The sequence below is a fragment of the Lathyrus oleraceus genome, chromosome 2, assembly GCF_024323335.1.
Source record: "Lathyrus oleraceus cultivar Zhongwan6 chromosome 2, CAAS_Psat_ZW6_1.0, whole genome shotgun sequence".
NCBI lineage: Eukaryota > Viridiplantae > Streptophyta > Magnoliopsida > Fabales > Fabaceae > Lathyrus > Lathyrus oleraceus.
The window spans coordinates 436,474,512-436,499,987 of NC_066580.1; the positions used below are offsets into that span (position 1 = coordinate 436,474,512).

Below are 25,476 nucleotides of genomic sequence, written 5' to 3' on the forward strand. Positions count from 1 at the left end.
CAAACGTTGTTGATCAGTCATACTAGGTGGAGGCGGTGACACATCATTTGAAAGTCCTCCATCATGTGAAAGTCCAATATCATTTGCATACTCAACATGTGGGTGTGTGATACTCTAAAGTACCACTTTAAATAACCATCTAAATATTATCCAAGAAAAGATACCCCTACTGCATTTTCTCTAATAACACAACTGTTGCTCGCAATGTTAGACTCAAACCATTTATCAATGCCCATAGATGGTATAACATGGACTGATTTAGGAATGTCTTGAACATAGTCAAATTGACGCAGACACCTCAGGTAAATATGCAGCAGCAACAACACTCTTCCATCGCATATAACCTGAAAAAAGGATAGTCTCATCGAACTCCCGATATACTTTATAATTTTCCTAGGATGTCCACATGACATCATCCAAGATCAGAGCATTCATCCTCCACATGTACTCTAGAAGATCGCCTGAATGAGAATTCCTTGATCTCCATCTAGTGGCCCATGGGAAGCCATTTGTGATAGGACCACGATTTTGCTTGTCACAAATGGACGAGAAATGTTCGTATATCCAACACTATAGTAATATATATAATTATACAACAAAATATTAAATGTCTTTAATAAATACTCACGAAATAAATGAAACATAATAAATATTCATACCTAAAAATAGACTCATGTATCCGAGAAGTTGTCTCGTCAAAGACAATCGCCTCTCTAAGGCCATTATATAATATCGTCATGGTAACACCTCATCCCAATGGGGAGACTCGAAGTCAACAAATAGGTATATGTACCTAAAATCAATGTATACATGAGACTTATTCGCTAAAATAGTACATCCAACAAAATGTAACATGTATATCCTACTTGTCGCCTCATATTGCATCAATGACTCATTACGTTTCCCGGAGCCAAGAGATACGAAAAGGATCACCACTATTAGACTTTAACTCCTCCAATACCAACACTAGTGTAACACTCAGGTGTGTCTTAGCAACCATACATGCGATCTCCTGGTTCAATAGTGGAGTGGTGAATAATTCACCAGCTAGGAGGAGATGGAAGAGGTTGGAGACATCATCCAAGATAATCGTCATCTCACCAAAGGAAAGACGGAAGGTAAATAATTTGTTACACCGACTATTGATGTTGCTAAACCAAACAATGTTCCATAGATTTCTGTTTGGATAAGAATAAAAAAAAGGATACAAAAAAGAACCAATTGAATAAAAAAACTAGAATTGATGATGGAAGAATAACTCTATTCCTATAATACCTCTCATCATTATCTGTCAGAAAGCATATCACCTATGAGATATCGTTGAAATGTGGCACCGTAATTGGCGGTGGTTGTGGTCGAGTTTGCACGACAATTGTGGAATGGTTCCAGTTGGTCATTTAATAGGTGGTCGTTCACCACCACAAACCTTAGAACACAATACTTGCTAATATCAGTGAAAATATATTATATTTCAATTCTTGTTAATAGTGAAGATGATTTGTATCACTTAGTTGTATTATATTATGATATTTCTCAATTAATTTGATTTTTTCTCCATAAATTATTTAAGTTTTTTTAGTGGATTATCATCTTTTTTTTACTTTCTAATTGATACAAACATTTTAATGGATGTTCAAATCGCTGAGTAGGAAAATATTTTTGGAATTAACCTAAATGTTGGAGATAATCTAAACCAATCTTGATTGAACGAGAATCAATATTTCTGACTAATCGTTGTTCTCATTCCTCACTCTTAACTTGAATGATTCAACCATACCTTGGTTTTGATATGATTCCGCCGCACAATGATTTAAAATAAAATTGGGCAAGAAAAGAGAAATTAGGGTTTTGGGAGAAAGGGGAAGAAGATAGATAAAATTCTACATAGTTTCTCTCTACATTTATTCTCTCTGAATTTCTCTTGTTCAACTTACTAATAATAGTAGAGTACCTCCTCATGTATAGATGATATTACTTTCACACCATGTAATCTCTAACTAACTAACAAAACAAGATAAATTATAAGTTTAACTATGTCGAGGTTAACTCCTTCGATAACTACATACTTTGACTGCTTAAGATTGTGTTCAATTACTACTCTTTTGAATACATTTGACTTCTACTTTATCGAATCTACATAATATTTAACACAAAGAATTAAATATTTAACACACCACCTAATTCATTGTGTTTAAGTTGTCTACATTCATCATAGTTATCAATCTCTTGAGTAATTCGACATGCACAACCTTCGCCATGATGTTTGCAATCTAATTCTCAATTTTGCAGTGTTCCAAGTTCAGCTTCCCATTTGCTACTTGCTCTCAAAGATAATGGAACCTCGTCTCAATGTGTTTGCTTCTTCCGTGTGCTATTAGGTTGCTGGTAAAGTTGATAGCAGACATGTTTTTGATCTTCATGATCATTGCTCCATAATCTTCTCTTGAAATCTCCTCGGTTAGGCTTACCATCCATGTTGCTTGACATGCACAAAGAGAGACAACTATGTACTCGACCTCACATGATGACAACTCTACTACTGGTTCTTTTCTTGAACTCCAAGCAACCAGGACACCCCCTAACGTAAACACATATCCAACTATGGATTTTCTATCCTCGACATCACCATACCAACTTGAGTCAGTGTACCCCACTAGTTTGCATTCCTTTCCTTCATTTTCTGTAGGAATCAAAATGTCATAGTCGAGACTTCCTTTGGGATACCTTAGTATCCTCATTGTGGCTGCAAGGTATGATACTTTTGACTTCTATTGGAATCTATTCACCATACGTACATTGTATGCTAGATCAGGCCTTGTCTAACAAAGGTATCTTAATGATCCAATTGTTCTTCTATATTGAGTTGGATCGACATCATCTTCATCTGAGTCATTTGATAGTTGCAGTCATGGTTCAGTAGGTGTCAAAGTTGCATTGAAGTCTTCCAACTTAAATCTTTTGAGTATTTCACTTGCATATGTTCTCTGATGCATCATTAGGCCTCTACTACCCTTATAGAATTCGATACCAAGGAAGTATGAAATGTTACCCAAGTTATGCATTTCAAACTCCTTGCTCATATCACATTTGAAGTCTTTGATCTCATTCTTGCAGCTACCGGTTATCAACAGGTCATTGACATAGAGACATAGTATAAGTAGTTCACTCCCGCTTCTTCTGACATATACTACATGCTCAGTTGTGCATTTTGCAAATTATTTCTCTCCTATAAAGCCATATATCTTCTTATTAAAATCTCTTGGATCTTTCTTGAGTCCATATAGGGCTTTATGCAGCATGTATACCTTGCTTTCTTAGCCTTGTTTCACAAACCTAACTGGTTGTGTAACGTAGATTTCTTCATCTAAGGGACCATTTAGGCATGCACATTTCACGTCAATATGACACATATGATAGTTGTTCAAGTTTGCTAGGCCAAAAACCAACTTGATTGTTTAGATTCTACCAATTGACGCAAAGACTTTGTCAAAGTTGATTCCTTCTCTCTAAAGAAATCCTTTAACTACTAGTCTTGATTTTTGTTTGGTTACTTTTCCTTTTGGATTCAGCTTCACTTTGTATACCCACTTCACATCAATTTCCTTATTTCCTTGTGGAAATTTTACTAGTGACCATGTATTGTTAACTTCTATAGACTTCAGTTTTTCATTCATCGCATGCATCTATTTTGACTCCTTCAATGCCTCAGTTATATTGACTGGCTCAGTATCTGCATAGAAAGCATAATAGACAAGTTCACCTTCATCATCAACCACGTCATCTGATATAATCACACATTCCCACAACCTTGAAGGCATGTTTCTTATTCTTTGAGATCTGCTTCTGCCTGTTTGACCTCTCATTTCTTCTTGTCGAGTTTCTCTGTCAGCTTCACTAGTTTCATCACATAGAATTCTTACTTAATATTTATTGATATTGTCTTTCCAATCCCACTCCTTCATCTCATATATGATCACGTCTCTACTGATCACAACTTGCTTTTTCAAAGGATCAAATAGTTTGTATCCACCATTCGAATGATATCATATCATGATCATTTGGCTAGACTTGTCATCAAGCTTTCTTTTCAACTGATCAAGCACATGTCTATGTGTTATAGATCCAAACACCTTCATATGACTTAAGCTAGGCTTGACACCAAACCAACATTCTTTTGGTGTGATTCCTTCTAGCTTCTTATTCGGACATCTGTTCAGGATATATGTTACGATCGACACAGCCTCACCCCATAATTCATTAGGTAAGTGCTTGCCTCTTAGGATAATCCTTACCATGTTCATGATGGTTCTATTGTCCCTCTCTATAATTCCATTTTGATGCGGAGTGTAGGGTGGCACCACCTCATGCATAATCCCTTCTTTCTCACATAACACATTCAAATCTTTCGACACATACTCTTCACCACCACCATTTCTCAGAGTTTTAAGCTTTTGACCACTTTGTCTCTCCACCATAGATTTATACTTTTTGAACACTTTAAGCACATTAATTTTCTTCTTGATTAGGTATGTCCATAATTTTTTACTGAAATCATCAATGTGATAACATATTTGTTGCCTTCAATCAAATCCACTTGGATAAGACCACAAATGTTTGTGTATATGACTTCGAGAATTGACATCTACTTGTTTCTCGCATCTTTGCTGAAGTTATTCTTGTGTTTCTTTGCTTGAACACATTCTTCACGCACTTCATTTGTAATGTCGATTTCTCGTAATCCTGAAACCATGTTTCTTCTTTTCAGATTTATGATGTCTTTGAAATTGAGATGGCCAAGTCTATAGTGTCATAGAGATTTATCTCTGTTAGTTGTAGTTGCCAGACACTTGTGCTTCATCACATTGAGTTCAATCTTTAAGGTTATGTTCTGAGACATAGGTACCTTCAATATTAACATACCTCTTGAGTAGAGAACTCTCGTCATCTTATCTTCGATCAACACTTTGTAATTTTTCTCGACCAGTTGTCATATACTGAGAAAATTGTTTTCATGTTTGACATGTATAATACATTGAAAAGTATTGACCTTTTTCCATCCTCACTCATAATCAGAACATCATAAATACCTTCAGCAATTAGGGTATTGTCATATCCGAATTTTACCTTGTTCTTTATCGAGAGACTTATGTTGACAAACCAATCTTTCCTTCTAGTCATGTGTGATGAGCAACCTGATTCCAAGTACCATTGGTCCTTGAATCTTTCTTCACATTTTGTTATGACCATCAGCAACATCTCTTCTTCTTCTTCGTGTTTTGCAATTCTTGCATCACTTTCTTAGTTGTCTTTCTTGCCTCCTCGACATTGACTTGCATAGTGTTCATACTTATGATAGTTGTAACATTAAATATGGCTTTTGGTAGGTTTTCTTCCATCGCCTCTTCCTCTAACTATAACACCACCTTTATAATTGCTTTGGTTTGAAGATTATCTCTGATTTGATGAACTAACGTCTTGTTCGTTTTCTCTACCAGTCAAATTGTTGTAACTTCCTCTACCTTTGTTACCATTCCATCTTACTTTGTCTTTCTTTTCTTTTGTTAAATGCGCCTGTAGAGCTACACCACCCTTTGTCTTGCTTGTAGATCTTTCAACCATTCTTTGTTCATGAGATTCAAGTGTCCCTTAAAGCTCTTATTTTGTCATGCTTGACAAATCCTTCGATTCTTCTATGGCTACTACCATGTGATCGAATTTAGAGTCAGAGACCTCAAGATCTTTGTAACTACTGATCTTGATGTCAATATTTCTCCATACATCTTGATTTGATTCACCGGTCTTGTTACCCTAGTGAAGAAATCAAGGATGCTTTCATTTTCTTCCATTTGAAGCAATTCATATGTTCTTTTGTGAGTTTGTAACCTCACATATTTCACTTTCTCAGTACCTCCAAACGATTTCTCCAGGATGTCCCATGCTTACTTTGTTGAGTCTACATCACCAATTTTCTCAAAGTTGTCTGGATCAATACATTTATGAATTATAAAGAGAGCTTTATAATTTTTCTTCTTCAAATCTTTGTGTGCAACCTTTTGTTCATTCGTAACATTCTCTCCAATTGGTGTTACTCCATTCTTCACAAGATCCCAAAGATCTTGATAACAGAAAACAACTTTCATTTGCTTACATCAATTCTCATAATTCTTACCATTCAAGATTAGAAGATTTGCTGGAAAATGTCCATTCGGATGAGAAGTCATTACTCTATGCCTCCCAAGAATCACAATCAAGCTTTTATACCATATGTTGGAATTAACCACAATCTTGAAGATAATCCAAATCAATCTTGATTGGACGAGAATCAATCTTTCTGATTGATCTTTCTTCTCGTTCCTCACTCTTCACTTGAGTGATTCAACCACACCTTCGTTGCAAGATGATTCCACCGCACAATGATTTGAAAGAAAAAGAGAAATTGGGGTTTTGGGAGAAAAGAGAAGAAGATGAATCAAATTCTACAAAGTTTTTCTCTACGTTTATTCACTCTGAATTTCTCTTATTCAACTTACTTATAATAATATGGTATCTCCCTATTTATATATGAGATTACTTGCACAACAAGTAATCTCTAACTGACTAACAAAACAAGATAAATGTTAAGTTTAACTCTTGTCGAGGTAAATTTCTTCGACATCTACATACTTCGACTGTTTAAAACTATATTCGACTACTACTCTTTCAAACACATCCGACTTCTACTCTGGCGAATCTACATGAGGGGGATAATCCGCTACACCACAGAAGAGATTCGAATCATCATACATAAAGAATTTTATATCTATACATCACCAATATTTTATTCTTCACCGGAATAACTACACATTCATTATGAACAATTTAGTTATATTAAAGTAGAATAAACACAACTCATATTTATTAATGAAAACAATGAGGAGTGTACTTACAACACTTTAGAGAAAAGAGATGGAAATAAAAATATGATAAGAAAAGAAATATATTCAGAGAATGGGTGTAAAAGTTAAACTTGTGAAAAACAGGTTTGATAATAAAAGCTACTAGTAGATGTCTCTGTCTAGAAACTATACGTGAAACTTGAAACATGAACCTTTCACAAATTAGACAAAGAATGAACAACAGAAATCATACCACAAATAGACTAAAGCTATAAATTACTCATCTAATTAAAACAAAATTGATGCGTTGACACAATCTATTACTAACTTACTTTTAGTTTTTACTAAAAATAAATAAAGAAATAAATTATGTACCAACCATATTAGATATACTTTTATTTGGCCGGTCACACAAAGTCTCCTAAATAATTAAATACATGCTCGCATGGATTGTTCCTATACGTCTCTACACACCTAGCTCGAGGCATAATTTTCAATTGCATGCTTAATTGATCTATATCGTATATCTTATGAAAACGATTTTTCTCCATTATTTCATTATGAAATTAAATATTTTTTGATAAAATAATGAACACGGATTAGTTTCTTTGTAGTAGTACTACATGCGTATTTCGTCCGTCCGTACATTTTAACAAAGTAGGTTTCATTAAATTAAAGGATAAATGTTGGAAAGAATTAAAAAGAAGAAAAATCAAAATTAATTAAAAAATTTTCGCCGTCTGTGGGAATCGAACCCACGACCACGTGGTTAAAAGCCACGCGCTCTACCAGCTGAGCTAAGACGGCTTGATGTTTTATGATACTCAGGGTTTAATGGTACTACTTAAATTTAGTTAAAAAAGATTATTGTTCATTTATTTGGGACATGAATCTTTGTATTTTAATTTCATTTTCTATAATAGATAATTGTTCAAATTAACATCACAAGCTGGTTTTTAGTAACTTATAATTGCTCATGCAACACATGATATTTAATCAAATGTATATTGATTTTTAATAACTTATAATTGCTCATGTAATAGTTGATGCATACGAGTTTTAATATCATATACTGGTTTTAGTAAACACAATATATTGGTTTTAGTAAACACAATACATCACAAAATATGAATGTAACAGTATAACATAAATTCACAACACAATATGTTCAGAAAATATTACTTACAAACTTGTTCAATTCAACTAATAATTCCATAATACAGATTTGCTCACAGAATTTTACGGTATTACACTAATTTCAAATAAGATTTACAATATAAATTGCAAACAAAATTCTGATTTTAAATAAATTGTTACACACATTATATTAACAACATCAAATACTATTGACATCTTCAATTATCTTTATGTCTTAACAAACTCATTTTTCAATTTGAATTTTTTCTATTGCGTTATAATCTTTAAATCTTTTTCATCAAAAATGAAGAATTTACAACATATGTCCATGTGATTTATGTAGTTTCTACACCTATAACTTTTTTTTCAAAGTTCAAGTTGGACATGTTAGTCACATATTTAAAAACACATTCCTCTTAACAACTTGAAATAGAACAGAAAAATAATTTGGATCGAAAAGTGGGGATGAAGATGAGCAATTATGAAGAAGATGAGCACATTGAGCAATTGGTTGGTCCAAAATGAAGATGAATTCTAAAGATATCTTGTGGACGTATTAAAGTGATAAGAAGAAGATGAAAACGTTATATGTCACCCTGATCAAATATGTCAATTAAGCATAACTTAATATTTTTTAGCTAACATCATAAAATGTCATTTTTAGTTAAACTTTACATAAATGATCCACTTAATTATCAGAGATGTTTTTAAGGGATATGAAAGTAATGGTTATTAACTAAAAAATTCAATATAGAATCGTAAATTAAGTTAAGGAACCATAAGACATAAGTCTAAAAACTTTATACTAAATATAGTGTTAGAATCAGTAGGGAGAACAGGCAGACTCATTTTGAGTTTTAACTAACTTTTAATTTCTAAAGATTAGTTAGTTAAAAATAGAAATTGTTTTGCTTTTATACATGACAAAACATATGACTTGCTATAGTAGGTTTTTGATACACCAAGTATCAGTCTTAAGACCTATGCATTTGTTATTCAAAACATTTTATAGACTTTGTTAATCCCCCCCCCCCCCCCCCCCCCCCCCCCCCCCTCAAACCCAAAAAAAAAACTCATGAGGAGGTTACAACCCGGAATTTGTGTTTTAAGATCATAAATCTAGCGGATGGAAAAGACTTGGTCATAGCATATTCCTGCTGACCAGTGTCGGGCACATGAAGAATCTGAAGATGCTTATCTAGAATCTTTTCTCTTACAAAAAAGAGATCTATATCCATGTGCTTAGTCTTTGAGTGCATGATTGGATTATGAGCCAACAACACAACATATTGGTTATCACATAGGATGGTAGGAACCTTGGTAGAGATACACAATTACTTGAGAAGAGTTTGAACTCACATTAGATCTGCAGTGGCCTGAGCAAGACTTATGTACGCAACTTCGATGTTGGACCTAGCAACCACATGTTGCTTCCTAGACCACCAAAAAAACAAGATTAGGACTAAAGAAAATGACAGCTCTAGAAGTAATTCTTCTATCATCTAGGTCAGAAGTCCAGTCAACATCACATAAGAATTAAATTGAAGGTGAAGAGATGGTGGATAGAGGAGTTAGTTGGAAACCATGTCCAAGAGTGCCCTTAAGATACTTGAGGATCCTCTGGACTACTATCCAATGAGTTTCAAGAGGATGAGCCATGAATGGATATACTTTGTTGATAGAGTATGAAACATCTTGTCTGGTAGTTGTGGCATATTGTAGTGCGCAACAACAGATTTGTACGTGAATGGACCAGTCATGGTAGCTAGAGGTGTAAGCAAATAAGAAAAAACCAATTAAATCGATAATTCAAACCAAACCAAACCGGAAAAAATTGATTGTTTTTTGTTTGGTTTTGTTTTGTTCTCGGTATTAGATTTTAGGAACATCCAAACCTATGAACCAAATTGACGACTATAAAAACCTATTTAATCTTTTACCTTTTCTGTTTCTTCAACGAATTTCCTTCTATTCTTGTTAAAAAATAATTTTGAGGTGTGAAATATGTTAATTTATGTGTATTTGAAAGCTTTTGTTATTATTGTATATTTTATTTGTTAATCTTTCAAATCTCTTCCCAACCTTCTCATGCCAAATGCCAACTTTGTTATTCGATAGTGAACTTATTTCAGGATGCAATGAAAATCATGTCAATGCTTCGTATGGATTAAGAATAACTTGTAACTTGTTTGAAAAGTAGACCATGGAATATATTATATGAAATGTATTATTTAAAAAAATAGCATAAGTTACATCGAAAAAACATGATAGCAGAGAATACACAAATGAATGTAATGTTTAAAAAATGTTAAAAACCGATCAACCAAACTAAACCAAACCGGTTAGTTTGGTTTTGTTCCATTTTTAAAAAATACTAAAAACCAAACCAAGCCAAATTTACAGAGATATCATCGGTTGGGACAATTTTTTAACCAAAAAACAATCCAAACCAAACTGATTACACCCTAATGGTAGCAGAGCTAGCCTTTGTCAACTTCCAGGAGGCCTGCAATGGTGTGGTGACAGAACTAGCTTCTAGCATGTTAGTCTTTTAGAGGAGATCTCTGATGTATTTAGATTGAGTCAGAATGAGAGAATTTTGAGCAATTTTTTTAACTTCAATCCCTAAAAAATAGTCTAGATCACACAAATGTTTGAGGGAGAATGTTACATTCAATTTTCTAATAAAGGTTTGCAAGATAGGTGATGAACTTCCTATGATGATGGTGTCATCTACATAGACTAGTAGATAAATAGTGTTGCCTTGAGAGAAATAGGTGAAAAGTGAAGGATCGCACTTGCAAGTCTTGAAGCCTAGTTGGAGTAAGGCAGTGTTAAGCCTCTTAAACCATTGTTTAGGTGCTTTCTTTATGCCATAGAGAGAGCCTTGTTAAGTTTTCACACGAAGGAGGGATTGGAACTCTCAAGCCCTTTAGGTTGCTCCATATACACTTCCTCATAAAGAATACCATTGAGGAAGACATTATTAACATCTAATTGTTAAATTAACCACTTGTAGGTAATTGCAATAAAGAAAATAATCCTGATGGTGATTGGCTTCACCAGAGGAGGGGAGGTTTTAGTGAAATCAAAGTCATACCTTTGATAAAAACTTGTAGCTACAAGTCTAGCCTTATACTTATTAATAGTTCCATCAAGATTCTCCTTGATTCTAAAAACCCATTTACACCCAATTGCTTTTCTTTGACGAGAAAATGGTATAAGAGTACAAGTGTCATTATGGATTAAGGCCTCATATTATGCTTGCATGGATGCTTTCCGTTGCAAGTCAACAAGGGCTTACTTGATAGTCCTTGGTTCAGAGGTGGCAAGTAAGAGTCTAGGTTCAAGTATAGGTTGGGTGAACCCAGATTTAGCTCTGGTCTTCATGGTATGAGTGTTGACATGTATGTGAAAAACAAGAATGACATGAGGTGAAATATCAACATAGGGGTAAGTAGATACCTTGTAGTTATCAAAACTTGACATGATTACTAACTCACTAGACTAATTAATAGGATTGTGACTAGAAACATAGGACTGGGTGGAAGAAGATGATTAGACATTAGGTGATGATATTATCTCATTGGAGGAGTCGAGCAGAGATTCTGACTCTTGAGGGGGATGACTTGTAGAGATAGGAGTATAAGGAACAATGTTTAACTTAATAGGGGATAACTTAGATATGGGTGAGACATTATGAGAGGGATTATTGTTTGAGGGTAAGAGAGGATAAGGAATGGTATGAAGGGGTGGTAAGGTAACATTTTTAATACTAGAGGAGGTAGGAGATAACTTAGAGAATAACTCTTGGTAAGGAAATCTAAGTTCATTAAACAACACATTTATACCCTAGGAGATGTAAAGCTTATATGTATATTTGTACTCCCAATATGTTTGAGGTAAAACCTTTGTGAGAGGTCTAAAGCCTACCACTAGGAGAAAGACATATATACCCTTTGTGAGAGGTGGAATAGCTTAAAAAATACACTCCCGGGACCTGAAGTCCAGTCTCTGAGAGTGATAAGGCCTAAGGAGAGGAAAGGAAACACACTTAAACACTCTAAGGAAGTTATAGTTTGGGTTGACTTTAAACAGGAACTTAAAGGGAACCTGAAAATTGTGTGAGGCAGAGGGAAACTTATTAATAAGGTAGAATGCAATGGAGGAAGCATAATCCCAATATGTGAGAGGGAAAGAGGTTTGGCTTTGCAATGTAGAACTATTTCAATAATATGCTTATGTTTCCTCTAAACCACTTCATTTTGGTGATGAGTGTGAGGACAAATAACTCTATAAAGGATACCATGCTCAGTCAAGAAATTGGTAAAAGGCCTAAACTCACCACCCGAGTCAAATTGAATGGGCTTTAATAGGTAGACCATGTTGCAACTCAACCTTGGTCTTGAATTGTTTGAAAATTGTAAGAGCTTCAAATTTGTTTTTGAGAAGGTAGATCCAAGTAAACTTAGAAAAGGCATCCACAAAGGACATGTAATACTTAGACCTAAAGTATAAGCATAAGGGGAATGCCCATATAGATCACTATAAACCAGCTTTAAGGGAGAGGCATGAGTGGTGTGTGGAATAGGTGAATGTAACCTATAAGCCTTACCCATAGAACATGCTAAACAAACCACATTAATATATTTATTTGTGAAAGAAACATTACAATCATGCTAAACAAGTTTTAATGCTTCAGAATTAGGGTGACCTAATCTCAAGTGTCGCATATTAGGAGTACAAACAGACATAGAAGTTGGATTAATAGTAAAAATAGACTGAGTAGGACACACTGAAGTAGACAGCGACTTAGGCTAGAGCACATTGCTAGTCAGGGTGAAAGAAGAGAACTCATAGAGTTTATCCTTGCCAGCTTAACCTTCAAGAAGAATTTCATGGGAGACCAGAGAGTGGACAAGACATTTGTCAGCAGAGAATATACACATTATTGTCATGATAGAATTGGCTAACATTCATTAGGTTCTTTATAATAGTAGGGATAAGCAAAAGACTATTACATGTGAGAGGTGTGGGGGGTGAGTGAGAGAGGTGAAGACACTAGATCATGTTGCATAAATATGAAAACCTTGGCCATTTCCTATGAAGATTTGGTCAGGACCTTCAAAGGGAGTCATATGTTAGATATTCTTGGCATCATTGGTGACATGAAAGGAAGCCCCGGAATCTGGAAACTAAGATGCATAGGCAGTTGGCACAAAGTTAGCAAGAAAGGCACTAGGAGGATCAGAAAATATTTCTACATTCCTTGTAGGTGTGAGAGGCCTTGTCGACACATTGGGAGAGAATGAGCTAGAGGGATACCGGGAGCCATGAGTGTAAGGATTACCAGCTAAGGCTGAAGGATTATAACTTTGATTAAACCTATACCAACAAGTCAAAGTTGTGTGACCGAATTTGAAGAAAACTTGACACTTAATAGTAGAGCCATAAAACCTGCCTCTACCTCTACGATTATGACCACTACGAGAGCCTTTGTTACCACGAAACTGATGCAAAGCCTGATTTGAATTAGGTGCAGGAGATAGAGAAGATGAAGATTTAACACTAGTAAATGACACATCTTTAGAATCAAGAGGATTTTATAGAGCATGAGTTAAATCGAGAGAGACCATATCAGGTGCAAAGACTTCCATAAACTTATTAAGACGATGTTCATGTGATAGAATAAGGATTTATACTTCATCTAAATCCATAAGGCCAGACTTGCTCTCAACAATAGAGACAACTGGCGAAAAGTCAACAGGAAGACCTTCAAGGATTACATCTATGTGATGAGATGCAGGAATCAAATCTCCAATAGAAGCAAGAGTGTCAACAATGGTACGAATCTTATGAAAATACTTCAGAATAGAAGAATTGTCAAGAGTTAGGGCACAGAGCTCTACATGAAGCTGCCTAGCACGTGCTCGACTATGCTTCTGAAAATAACAAAACAAATTAACCGAAAGATTAGGTGCATTAATGCATCCAAGCACACGCGATAGAATCTCATTGAATAACCTAGATTGAAGCCAAGAAAGAAGCATTTGATCCTTTTTGAAGCCAACGTGAGTACTCAGGGTTAACACTATCAGTTGCGCGAGCATCATCATCAACGAATTCCAAAAGAATTCGTGTAAAAATAACGAAATTTGTTAGACTGTGCATGTTGATGTACGGTTCAATTTGTTGGCGCCATAAATGAAAGTTTTTCTCATCCAATTTGTGCGTGATCCTGATAGAGAAGTGAAGACGCCTTAATTCTTCAACAGAATTCGTAGTTGCGATCATTGAAGACGGTGAAACTTGAACGAAAGCTGTCGACGATAATTTCAGCTGCGAAGATGCATCCATGGTTATGACCTAGATCATAATCTAACAATCTGAAATATCATGTTAAAATCAATAAAAAGAATAGATAAACTCCTTTTAAATTCTAAATAACTTTTAATTTCTAAAGATTAATCAGTTATAAATAAAAATTGTTTTGCATTTATACATGTCAAAACAGAAGACCTGCATAACAGGTTCCTGGTACACTCAAATTAACAAGTGGCAGTCTTGGGACCTAATGCATTTGCTATTCAAGACATTCTAGATACTACTCTAATATATAGGCTAGTTAAAATATGCAAGATATGATAATAAAAAAATTAAATATGTAGTTTTAAATATAAAAGTTTGAATTTAACAAATGTAAATAAAAATAAAAAATAAGGAATTTAATATTAAAATAAATAAATATATAATTTACTAAATTTTTAATAATTAAAAATAAAACTATTATTTAAAAATAGAAATATTAATTCAATACTTTAAAAATTAAATATAAAAACATTTTACTCATCTGTCCATAACAATTAAGTAATCGCTTCATTATATTATTTTAATTCTCCCACAAACCTCTATATATACATCCAAAATGCAACACAAAAGGTGAAGAGAAGAGAGTGAACATGGCTGAAACAAAGGAAATCAAATCTCCACCAGTGTCATGTCCACCCTCTCAGCTTCAATACTCACCCTCTCTCACAAGATCACCACTTCTTCATTCAGAAAATGAAGACACACCACATCCAAAAAACAAGACACCAAGAATGCCTTTCACTCCACCAAGGTTTAATCTCACCCCTCTCGCAAGTCCTGTGAGAAAAGCTTTGAAACTAACTAAGCTTGATCCTCAAGATGCTTGGTTACCAATTACTGAGTCAAGAAATGGTAACAAATATTATGCTGCTTTTCATACTCTTTGTTCTGGTATTGGTATTCAAGCTCTTGTTCTTCCTGTTGCTTTCACTATCCTTGGTTGGTAAGTTTTATATTCAAGTGTGAATATTTTAGTTATGAAATTGATTGCTTTGTGAATATTTATTCATTTTTAAGATTCGTTTTGTCATTGTTTTTCTCCTTCATGCTACTACTAGAAGATTTTGCCAATGTAATCAGTCAATTATATCGTATATGATATAATTGAAAGATTATTGTATAAAATATTTTTATATTATTGATAGTTAAATATTTGTTTAATTAGGTATACTAATTTTTAAAAATATTATTATACTGTTATCAATTAAATATATAAAATATATTTTTAAAATAAATTTCGGCAATCATTGCATATAATAAAATAATAAAAGATGATTTAGAAGCTTGATTAAACAATTTATTTTAGACATAATTTAATGAAATCTCTGCATTTTAATCATGCTAATATATAATATCAATAGTCAAATGTAATAAAGCTTATAACACACACTTAGACTACTGCTTAGAAATAATTTGATGATACACAAGATTTTCAAAGCAGTTCACATGTTTCCCATTTTGTTTTTTTTTATATATATATATAAATGACAACTCAAAGTTGCATAACAATTAGCATTATTCTTAACATTGTAATATTTATTTTATTTTATAATATCTAAAATTAAAATATTATTTGCATACAAATTAATATTTAATAATATAAACTTATATATTCATTTTATAAACAATTATCATAATAAGCTCAATACTTTCAGTCAAAAAATAATAATTTCAAAACATAATATTTAATATAATAATCATGTTTTATAATTTATAGAATCATTTAGTCTTTTACACTGTCTTTATTTTATTTACAAATTATAATATATAATTGGTATTTTTATAAATTAATTTTAATATCTCACTATATGCATAAATCAGTCTATATGCAATAGTTAATAGTTAATGATATATAATTATTTATATACCAGTGTAAAAATTATTTACTTTGTTCATTAAAAAAATAATAATTTGTTATTATAATTCATATGTGTTATATATAAAACAGCAGTTTTTATATATTTATGTATTAATATAAATAAATTATTAATATTTATAAATTATATTTGAAAAAATACAAATATTTATTATGTTTGAATGTACAGAAATGAGTGACGTATGTTTGACTAATTTTATTATAAAACAAGCAAGCTTCTAGTAAATCTAACAAAGTTTTTTTACTTTAAGTAAGAAAATACTACAACCTTTCCAAAATAAATGGATTTTTTTTTTTTGTATAAAAGAGCATTTATTTCAATTTTCAATAAACATCAATTATTATTATTTTAATTATATTATTTAATTAATTTCATTGTATGATTTTTTAATTTAATATTTATAAAAAAGAGAATACGCTAATACTTAACTCTGTCATCTCCTTCAAATAAAATTACAATCAAATATCTTTATTTTTTCTTGTAAAGTCAAGTTTATTTCAAAACCTTTTGTTCAGACGCATGGTCTTAAATTAATGTTAATGAAACAAAATGTGTAATTGGTTGCAGGACATGGGGAATAATAAGTTTGACTATAGCATTCATTTGGCAGCTTTACACTTTATGGTTGCTGGTTCATCTTCATGAATCAAGGGAGGATGGTGTTCGTTATAATCGATACCTTGAACTCTGTTTTGCTACTTTTGGTATGATGTCTCCATTTATTTATTTTTATTTTTTATTTATTTTATTAAAGATAGCGTTTCGTTAAATCAATCTAGTTGATAATTTTGTAGATATTCGACTGCAGAGATTTCTGAATACTGAAACTTGAATCGGTGACATTTTATAATATTCATCTTTGAAAAAATAAAATTTGATCATTTGAGTGTTAAAAGTTAGATGTTTGCAATGCAACAAGTGATTGATATTCACTTAAAGCAACAAATTTTAGGTGGAAATGTAAACTATAGATGTCATTTTCATGCAATAAATATTGATTGATCTATGCTTCATGGCTAGTTTGCATGTGAATTCAGTAATAAAAACACAGGCAAGTAACATGACAATATTGGTAAACTATTCACGTATACCATACTTTTGAAAATGGACATGTTGTAGTATTGTTCATTAAATTCTCACTCACTTTTACAAACAATTCTCCTAATTGTTATGACAATTTATAAACAATTATATAAATTTTAATTGAAAATCAATTGATTAAGTGTTAGGATGGTATGTTGCAGGTGAAAAATGGGGAAAATTGCTAGCATTATTTCCAATATTGTACCTATCAGCAGGAACATGTACTACATTGATCATCATAGGAGGATCAACCGCTAGAACATTCTATGAAATTGTATGTGGAGAATCATGCACTTCCAAACCTATGACTACAGTGGAATGGTACTTGGTCTTTACATGTGTTGCTGTGGTCTTGTCTCAGTTACCAAACTTGAATTCTATAGCTGGAGTTTCCCTCATTGGAGCTGTCACTGCTGTAGGCTATTGTACCTCTATTTGGGTGATTTCTGTGGCACAGGGTACCCTACCAGGTGTGAATTACAATCCTGTGAGGGGAGGGAATAATGTTGAAAAAACTCTTGGTGTTCTTAATGCATTTGGTATTATTGCTTTTGCATTTAGAGGTCACAATCTCATCCTTGAAATTCAGGTATTTGGTCATAACATTATGTTCCTTTTAATCACTATTTTTTTAAAGTTAGTGACAAATGGAATTATAAGAGTAAAAAGAAGAAACTTTGGTTTATTGATGTATCATAGAGTACTTGTTGTCATTGGTTAGAGTTTTATTTGCTAAAGTGCCCAAATTTGAAGTTTCTTTGCTTTTTTTATCTTTTGACTTTTGTAGTAATGAGATAGGTACATAGAACTACTGCTTTCAAAGTTGAAAAGTTGTTGAGGAGGTTGGATGAAGTATAGAAAATTGAAGTTAGTGGATGACTTTTCCTTTTAGATTAATAAGTCCAACTAAGGTAGTTGAGATGTTGAGATGAAAAATTTACCATTTAATTATATGAATTATGTATCTTAAGATTTTGTTTATTTTTGAGAAATCTGCAACCATTTTTTATGTAAAATCTTTAGAGAGAGTTGAAGAGATTTAAATGAGTAAGCTGTAAATCAATATGTCAGTCCAACAATCAAGCTTGTGGAAATATCTAAGATCTTATGAAAAAACTAAAGGACTTGTTAATTACAAATGGATTACTAAAAAAACTTGTTATTGTTAATTGAATGACTAATTAATTCTTGAAATATCTTTTGATTCTAATGAAAGATCTTTTGTTGCAGGCTACTATGCCTTCAAGTGATAAGCATCCATCACACGTACCCATGTGGAAAGGAGTCAAGATTGCTTACACACTCATTGCCGCTTGCTTATTTCCTGTAGCCATTGCTGGCTATTGGGCCTATGGCCAACTGGTAATGCATCCTATTCATACAGTTGTACAGTTATATCCGAATGCGGAATGGTTGATTCGAATCTGTGTTATTTCACTAATTCGGTCAAATTTCGGCCAGAAGGCTATTAGTGGGATTAACACTTATAGAAATATTTTAACTTGTTTACTCATGGGATTAACAAAAAAATATTAATATTTTTAACATTTACATTTTATTTGTTTCAAAATGTACAGATTCCAGCCAATGGAGGAATGCTCACAGCCCTATACCAATTCCATTCTCATGACATATCAAGATTTGTGCTTGCATTAACCAGCTTTTCCGTTGTAGTAAATTGCTTATGTTCGTTCCAAATCTACAGCATGCCGATATTCGATGACATGGAATCAAAATACACAAAAAAGATGAACAAGCCATGTCCATGGTGGCTCCGAACAAGTATTCGGATCTTCTCCGGATTCGTATCCTTCTTTGTAGGAGTGGCGACGCCATTTTTGGCGAGCTTGGCTGGTTTAATTGGAGGAGTAGCATTGCCAGTGACATTAGCGTACCCCTGTTTCATGTGGCTCAAAGTGAAAAATCCAAAAAAGTTTAGTGTTATGTGGTGTATCAACTGGTTCTTAGGAACATTTGGTATTGGTCTTAGTGGCTTATTGATTGGTGCTAGTATATATGTTATCATTGAGACTGGTGTTAAAGTGAGTTTTTTTAACCCGAAGTAGTCTCAATCTTATAAAGAGGAAAGAACTAGTATAAGGGAAATTACATTTGGAGGAAATTAAGATGATGATTGATCATGTTGCATTTAACTTTGTACCCCAAATTTCAAAATTGCATACTCCTTATGTGGTTTTGATGTTAAAGTAATAATATTGATGATATTTTTAAGGTATTACTAGCGTGCAAGTATGGTTAGAGGTGTCAAATGTCAATGCGAGATGTGTGAGCAGGTTTAAATTAAGCTTACTTTCTCTCTTAAGGATATATATTTTTTCAACAATGTCACTTTGACTTTCTTGCCTATTGAAAAGTGAAAATGTTGGTCTTAATCAATTGGTGCAATTTTCAAAATGTTTAATTTTCATCCTTAGATTCTTTTTACTTTTAGTAGACTAATTTGAGATTTATTTATTTTTTTGTATTTTTCATTCGAATTATAGATTTGTTAGGTTAAACCGAAGAGGTGTGAAACAGTTTTCTCCTTATTCAAATCTATCCCCACTTGGTATTTATTCCAATTTGCTCTTCATAAGCCATTATGACAACAGATTTAGTTGAGTAGTATTTCCTATGCCTGTTGGGGCAATTAAAATAATTATTTATCGTTATGTGTGAGTGCTAACAGGCTAGCCCCTGACTTTTGTGATGTACCACAATTTTGTACACCAACTTGAATGCTGAGCCCCTGTTTGTCAATCGATCGGCATTTGTACTATTTTGGAAACAAAAATTATCTTAATGCAAAAAATATGATTTTCTTTTTTAAAATATTCTACTGTGATTTGCATTTCATGACAGTAGTCAGTTTGATGGTAGCTATAAATATCCTGGTCTAAAAAATAACAAGCGTAAAGCAAAAAACATACTACAGCACTGCAACTATACAATAAACTTGAAACATTGACCTTCAAAAATTAGCAAAGAATGAATGATAGAAGTAGAGAGATCGCATCCATAATATCCTAAAGTTAACATCTAATCAAACAGATACATTGACATACTCTATGCACTCAGTTAACATCTAATCAAACAGATACATTGACATACTCTCTGCATTCACAAATATAATGTTGGACGAAAGGACTTTCTACTTGAACAAAACTTAAACCATCAGCAACACCTGCAAGTTACAACATCAGAGCATGTGTATTGCCTTGACTTTTCCTCTATCTCTTGCGGTGTAGGTATTGGTTCAAAACGGTATGAACAGCAGAAGCTGTATATATTTCTGCAAACTCCTTCACTAAAAGGGTGCACTCTTTCTGGAATTCCCCTGCAGATTAATATAATTTAATATGCTTAACATAGATATCCGGAAAACAGACATCTAGCCATTTACAATCAACATACACATATAGCTGAAACATTCAAAGCAATGTAACAACCACAAAACAGAATTGCATTCCTCAAAATACTGTCTTTAGATGATTAGGTTAAAAATATGAAATAATACAACATAAGGGGATTACTTATCTAACCTTAGATAAGAAATCCGTCTTCTCCTTACAAGTTCATAGGTAGTCTGATTGGTTAGAATTAGATAACTGCAAAAAGACAAATAAGAGTGATGCTCTTACTGCGTTGTACCAGGATGCTCAATTATAAAGGCAACACCATGGAGATAAAGCGCCAGAGTATAAAAGGGGAAGAACAATGTTGATATTTTATTTCACATATGATATTGACATAATGAACTCCTAATACTTGGACTAGATAAGTATTACCTATGAAATAGCAGTAGGAGAAGCAGAAAGATAAGTGAAATTGACAGCGCGATCAAGAGTAGTATCATGATGGCATCCTGCCACCTGACAGCCAAAAAAATTAAGCATCCAATTTCAGATTACATAATGTACAGATAGAAGGAGGATTGGACTTTCTTCCTTTGGATTATGGCAGAATTCATAATTCATAATAAAGTACAAGCGGAATGCTAACAACATATTCTCCATCAAAAAAGTATCATGACGTGAATTTTACTAAATAAAAAGCCCTGGTTATCTAATAGACCAACAAGAAACTCAACCAATAACAAAATTATTATAAAAAAGATAATACAAAGAACATGTCCCTGTTAGAATAGAAAAAGTAAACAATCATCACCAATACTAATTTATCTGATTTTTATCCCCAGTGACCACCAGCTGAAGCCGGTAATATTACATTGGTGTCAAGAGAAACTGAGCCTTAGCAAAAAGGTAAGTCAGAAGCATCATTTATACTCGTGAGGGATTGACCACAGATCCCCATCCACCCGAACTCCTGATATACATGTCATTCTTCTGAAGGAAGGATTTGACTAATAAAGATTTAGAGTGTATGAGTTTCAACATTCATCCTAAATCATTCTAAAGAAATCATACCAAACCATTGTAATGTGAGCCGTCAGGTGTGAAATATACAAGAAACCAGTCCAGATGCACACTGCCGTCTCTTCACAAAGGTACCACCTAAAGTATTTTGACAGAAAGGAGGAAAATTTGGAGTAAGAAATAATGTCTGCAAATATGCAAAGGAACTGATAAAATTGTTGTTATATGGAGAACATAAGGTAAAATTCTCACTCAGCATTTCTACAAGTGTTCAAGTAAAGCTGTTAAATGGTACATTAAGGTGCTCTCACACACATTCATACATATGTTGCTTAAAACCATCTGTAAATATTAATCCAGATAGTACTTAGTAGAACATATAACTCAATCGGAAAATAAAAGCACGTTTTAAAAATAAATAAATGATTCGTGCAAGGATAACATGCTCAAGATACTTCTAAGTTTATCAAACTCAATTCAACTTTTTTAAAGAAAATGAATAGTGATGCATATTGCAACTAGAAAATTAGGAATCATGAAACAAACAAAAGACACTACTGATAATTTGTGGTGAACAAATGCATTTCCAAGACATTTATACTTCAGCCAAATATTGCTAGTAGTAGTTTAAAAAATATCACCAAGCTAATATTTCATTTTTGGTAAAAACGAAATTTCATATCTCAACATTATCAACTCACCAAAATTGGCAATGATTACCCTGGCCAATGCAATTTCCAAGCCAAACACAGTGATGATCAAACTGAAGAACACATTTGTCACAATCATGACAATGCTTTGCCCGTGGAGGCTGCATAATGTTCATCAACAAAATAATTGAACATTAAAATCAAGAGGATAAATTATTAGAGCACAAAATTGTAGTGAATGGAGACATATCCATTAATCATGGTAAAAAAAAACTCATAATGTGCTCAAAGTAATGTATAGAACATAGCAATTCGTAAAGTGAAGTACAATACATCATTTAGATTTGGATAGAAGTATTGCTTTCTCATGCTTATTTATAACACTCAACTCAGCATGACAAACTTGACAAATTCATGCTTATATGGTACTATGTTTAATATAATGCTGTACAAAATAAATTTGAGTACTTAAACCATCAAACAAATGCCACACTATCACTGAAATATGCATTGAAGAAGCAATAAAAAATTACTTATCAATATCATGACATAATACAAATTAAATTACATATCACTATTCGCAATACCTGCTCCACATTGCAGTAGGTGCACGTCCATGTTCTGCAAGGAAATGATTATTCATAAAAACTAAATCGACAGTGTATGGAATCAGATATCTAATAGATGGATGTTTACCTGATTGTTGATCCAGGAGGATACAATCCGGACACCAACTTTGACCAATATGTTGCATTGCTTCCAGCAACACCTTTTTCAGACTGACTCCCCTCGATGGAAATTACAATGCTCCCATTTTTGCTTGAAGCTGGTTGACTTTGCTTAAGCATTCGGAATTTGAAAATAAATAGTTAGATGAGAACTTACTTTATGTGTTATCAGATTCTTATTTAAATGATAAATTTTAGAACGGGAAAGGATAGTTTCTTACTTTGATGCTTCCGATGTCTTAGTGTGTACTACATTTCTCTTATTTAAGTTCTTCATGACATCCAAGACATAACTGTACATTAGAAAGTAGCAAAGGAAAATAAATCACATCAGGAAGATATAAATTTATTTCACCATAAGGATTTCAAAAAACACTTTCTCATCACAATCAATATTCATTTCCCCATAAAGAAATAAATTGTTTTATTACCCTGGGTTGGAAATAGATATAGCATAGTATTGTCCTAAAGTAACAACAAACAGCAGCAAGTATAAAGCAGTGAACCTGAAACAAAAGCAAGTAAAAAATAGAAAGTAAGAATATTAAGCAATAATCTTCAGGCTACAAATAAAGAAATCAAGTAAGAATATTAAAACGGCTTGGAAGCACTAAATGATAAGAGAAAAGAATATGCTGCATAATGTCCTTCTCAAAAGGATCGTTGTCACTGATTTCTTCAGGCTACAGAATAAACAACTAAAAGACGCATTATAGAAATAATCTTCATTTCTTCACTTGTGTACCAAGTTGTTTGAATTATGTAATAAAAAAAGTTGATTGTGTTAAAAAATTCATTGCATGCCAATTTGAGGTGTGTTTTGAATTAGCTCAAGACAAACGGGCATGCCTCTGCCCTACAAAAGCTTGCAAAAAAAACGAGGTGAGGCGGAGCGAGCATGGTCGAAGGAGTGAGCCTACAACCTTGCCCTGACTCACGGGAAAAATGAGGGTAGGGTGGGGTGGGGCGGGCATGCGGGCCTTGCACCCTAAAGGATAAAATTGCAAAAATTCTTGTTAATGTCTGCACCAGCAAAAAAAACGGAGCTGAGCGGGGCGGACATATTAGAGAGTGCGGACCTAAAACTTTGCTCCGCCCCAGAAAAGATACAAACAAAACGAGCATGTCCGGCGGGTCGGACCTGTTTTGCCATCCCTCCCTTACTAGTCAGTTAAACTAAGGTCAGTTTTGGATTGATTTTTCAGAGGTTTTAACTTGATATATTTATGATTTGTAAGCTGCTGGATATTCATGGACATATTAAATGAGATTCTGAAAGAAGAAAAAAAACTAGATGCCTAATTTCAACTGATACTAGAAGATATTGTACATAAAAACTCATAGGCATCACAATATTTCTCTTTATATCTTCTTTTTCACAGGCATTCCCACTAAACTGCAACCTAATCAACAAAATCCAAAAAATGCCGCTTCAATTTATCCCCAAAAAAACTGACAAAGTGTGTTCTATTATAGAACACACAATTAGGCAAGGGAAGACCTACCACGGTTCTTTCTTAGTCTTCTCCACCAAATCTCCATCAAATAAGAAAAGAACACCAGCATAAATCAGATGGGTCAAGAGCAAGACCAGCTTCAAGCACGAGGAAGACCTTTGAGCTAAAATTCAAGTTTCAAAATTCATCAATTAAAGAAATAAGTACACCAAAAAGATTCAAGAAAAACGAAATTCATAGTAGTCATACACAGCATTTCAACACTTTACATACAAAATCAAATAAACCATAAATTAAACAGCAGAAACAACAAATCGAGTGGTAAATTAATCAACTACATAGGTAATAAAACAGAGTGTAAAAGGGGTAATTGAAACGCACCAGGATCAGAGAGGCAGGGAAAACTACGGAAGCATAGATCCATTGTTTGATTCGAAAGGGAACTTGAACGGCGGCATATATCGACGACGGTCATCGACGGTGGGAGGAAAGGATTCGCATCGGAGATGAGAGAGTGTGTTTGTTTGTTTCCCGGGAAAATGAATTTCTCAGTTGAACGAAATTTTCTCGAGAAAATGAACGAGTTGAAGCTGTTAATTTAACTGCTTATCGCAAAAATTCGATAGAGTGGGTGCGCAGTGCGCATCCGGAGCGTGATTTAGCATAAACTATCGGTCTAGGTCGAGAAAAAGCCAGATGATTGACGAGATGAACTGGTAAAAGACTGTTAGTTGTTACCTAATAAAATGAACAAATAATTTCTTTAGGCAGAATAAATAAAAGCATTTTTTAACGTAGACCACTTGCATTTAATATTTTTAAGTTAAAACTTATTAATATAAAACCATTGGTTTCTATAAAAGTGTGTTATATTAACCTACACTTTTAGGGTATTTTAAATAGTTTTTAATTTAAAATTTTCTA

The 25,476-nt window shown here is 33.3% G+C and overlaps 2 protein-coding genes and 1 non-coding gene across 3 annotated transcripts; 1 reads left to right on the forward strand and 2 right to left on the reverse strand.

Annotated features, from left to right (window-relative positions):
- Window positions 1-7,609: 7,609 nt before the first annotated feature.
- On the reverse strand, window positions 7,610-7,682 carry TRNAK-UUU (transfer RNA lysine (anticodon UUU)). Its single transcript has one exon. It is a non-coding gene; the product is annotated as a tRNA-Lys (tRNA).
- Window positions 7,683-14,912: 7,230 nt separating this feature from the next.
- On the forward strand, window positions 14,913-19,577 carry LOC127120070 (lysine histidine transporter-like 8). The gene is made up of 5 exons (XM_051050450.1): window positions 14,913-15,324; window positions 16,826-16,962; window positions 17,503-17,930; window positions 18,572-18,703; window positions 18,919-19,577. The coding sequence occupies exons 1-5, from the start codon at window positions 14,972-14,974 to the stop codon at window positions 19,405-19,407; spliced, it is 1,539 nt and encodes a 512-aa protein (XP_050906407.1). The 5' UTR covers window positions 14,913-14,971; the 3' UTR covers window positions 19,408-19,577.
- Window positions 19,578-20,285: 708 nt separating this feature from the next.
- On the reverse strand, window positions 20,286-25,301 carry LOC127120072 (protein S-acyltransferase 10). Its single transcript, XM_051050451.1, has 11 exons — window positions 24,934-25,301; window positions 24,601-24,715; window positions 23,527-23,601; window positions 23,317-23,388; window positions 23,064-23,201; window positions 22,955-22,988; window positions 22,419-22,528; window positions 21,769-21,855; window positions 21,130-21,213; window positions 20,884-20,949; window positions 20,286-20,678 (listed from the first exon to the last, which is right to left on the reverse strand). Exons 1-11 carry the CDS (start codon window positions 25,025-25,027, stop codon window positions 20,516-20,518), a joined length of 1,038 nt encoding a protein of 345 aa, XP_050906408.1. The 5' UTR covers window positions 25,028-25,301; the 3' UTR covers window positions 20,286-20,515.
- Window positions 25,302-25,476: the final 175 nt, after the last annotated feature.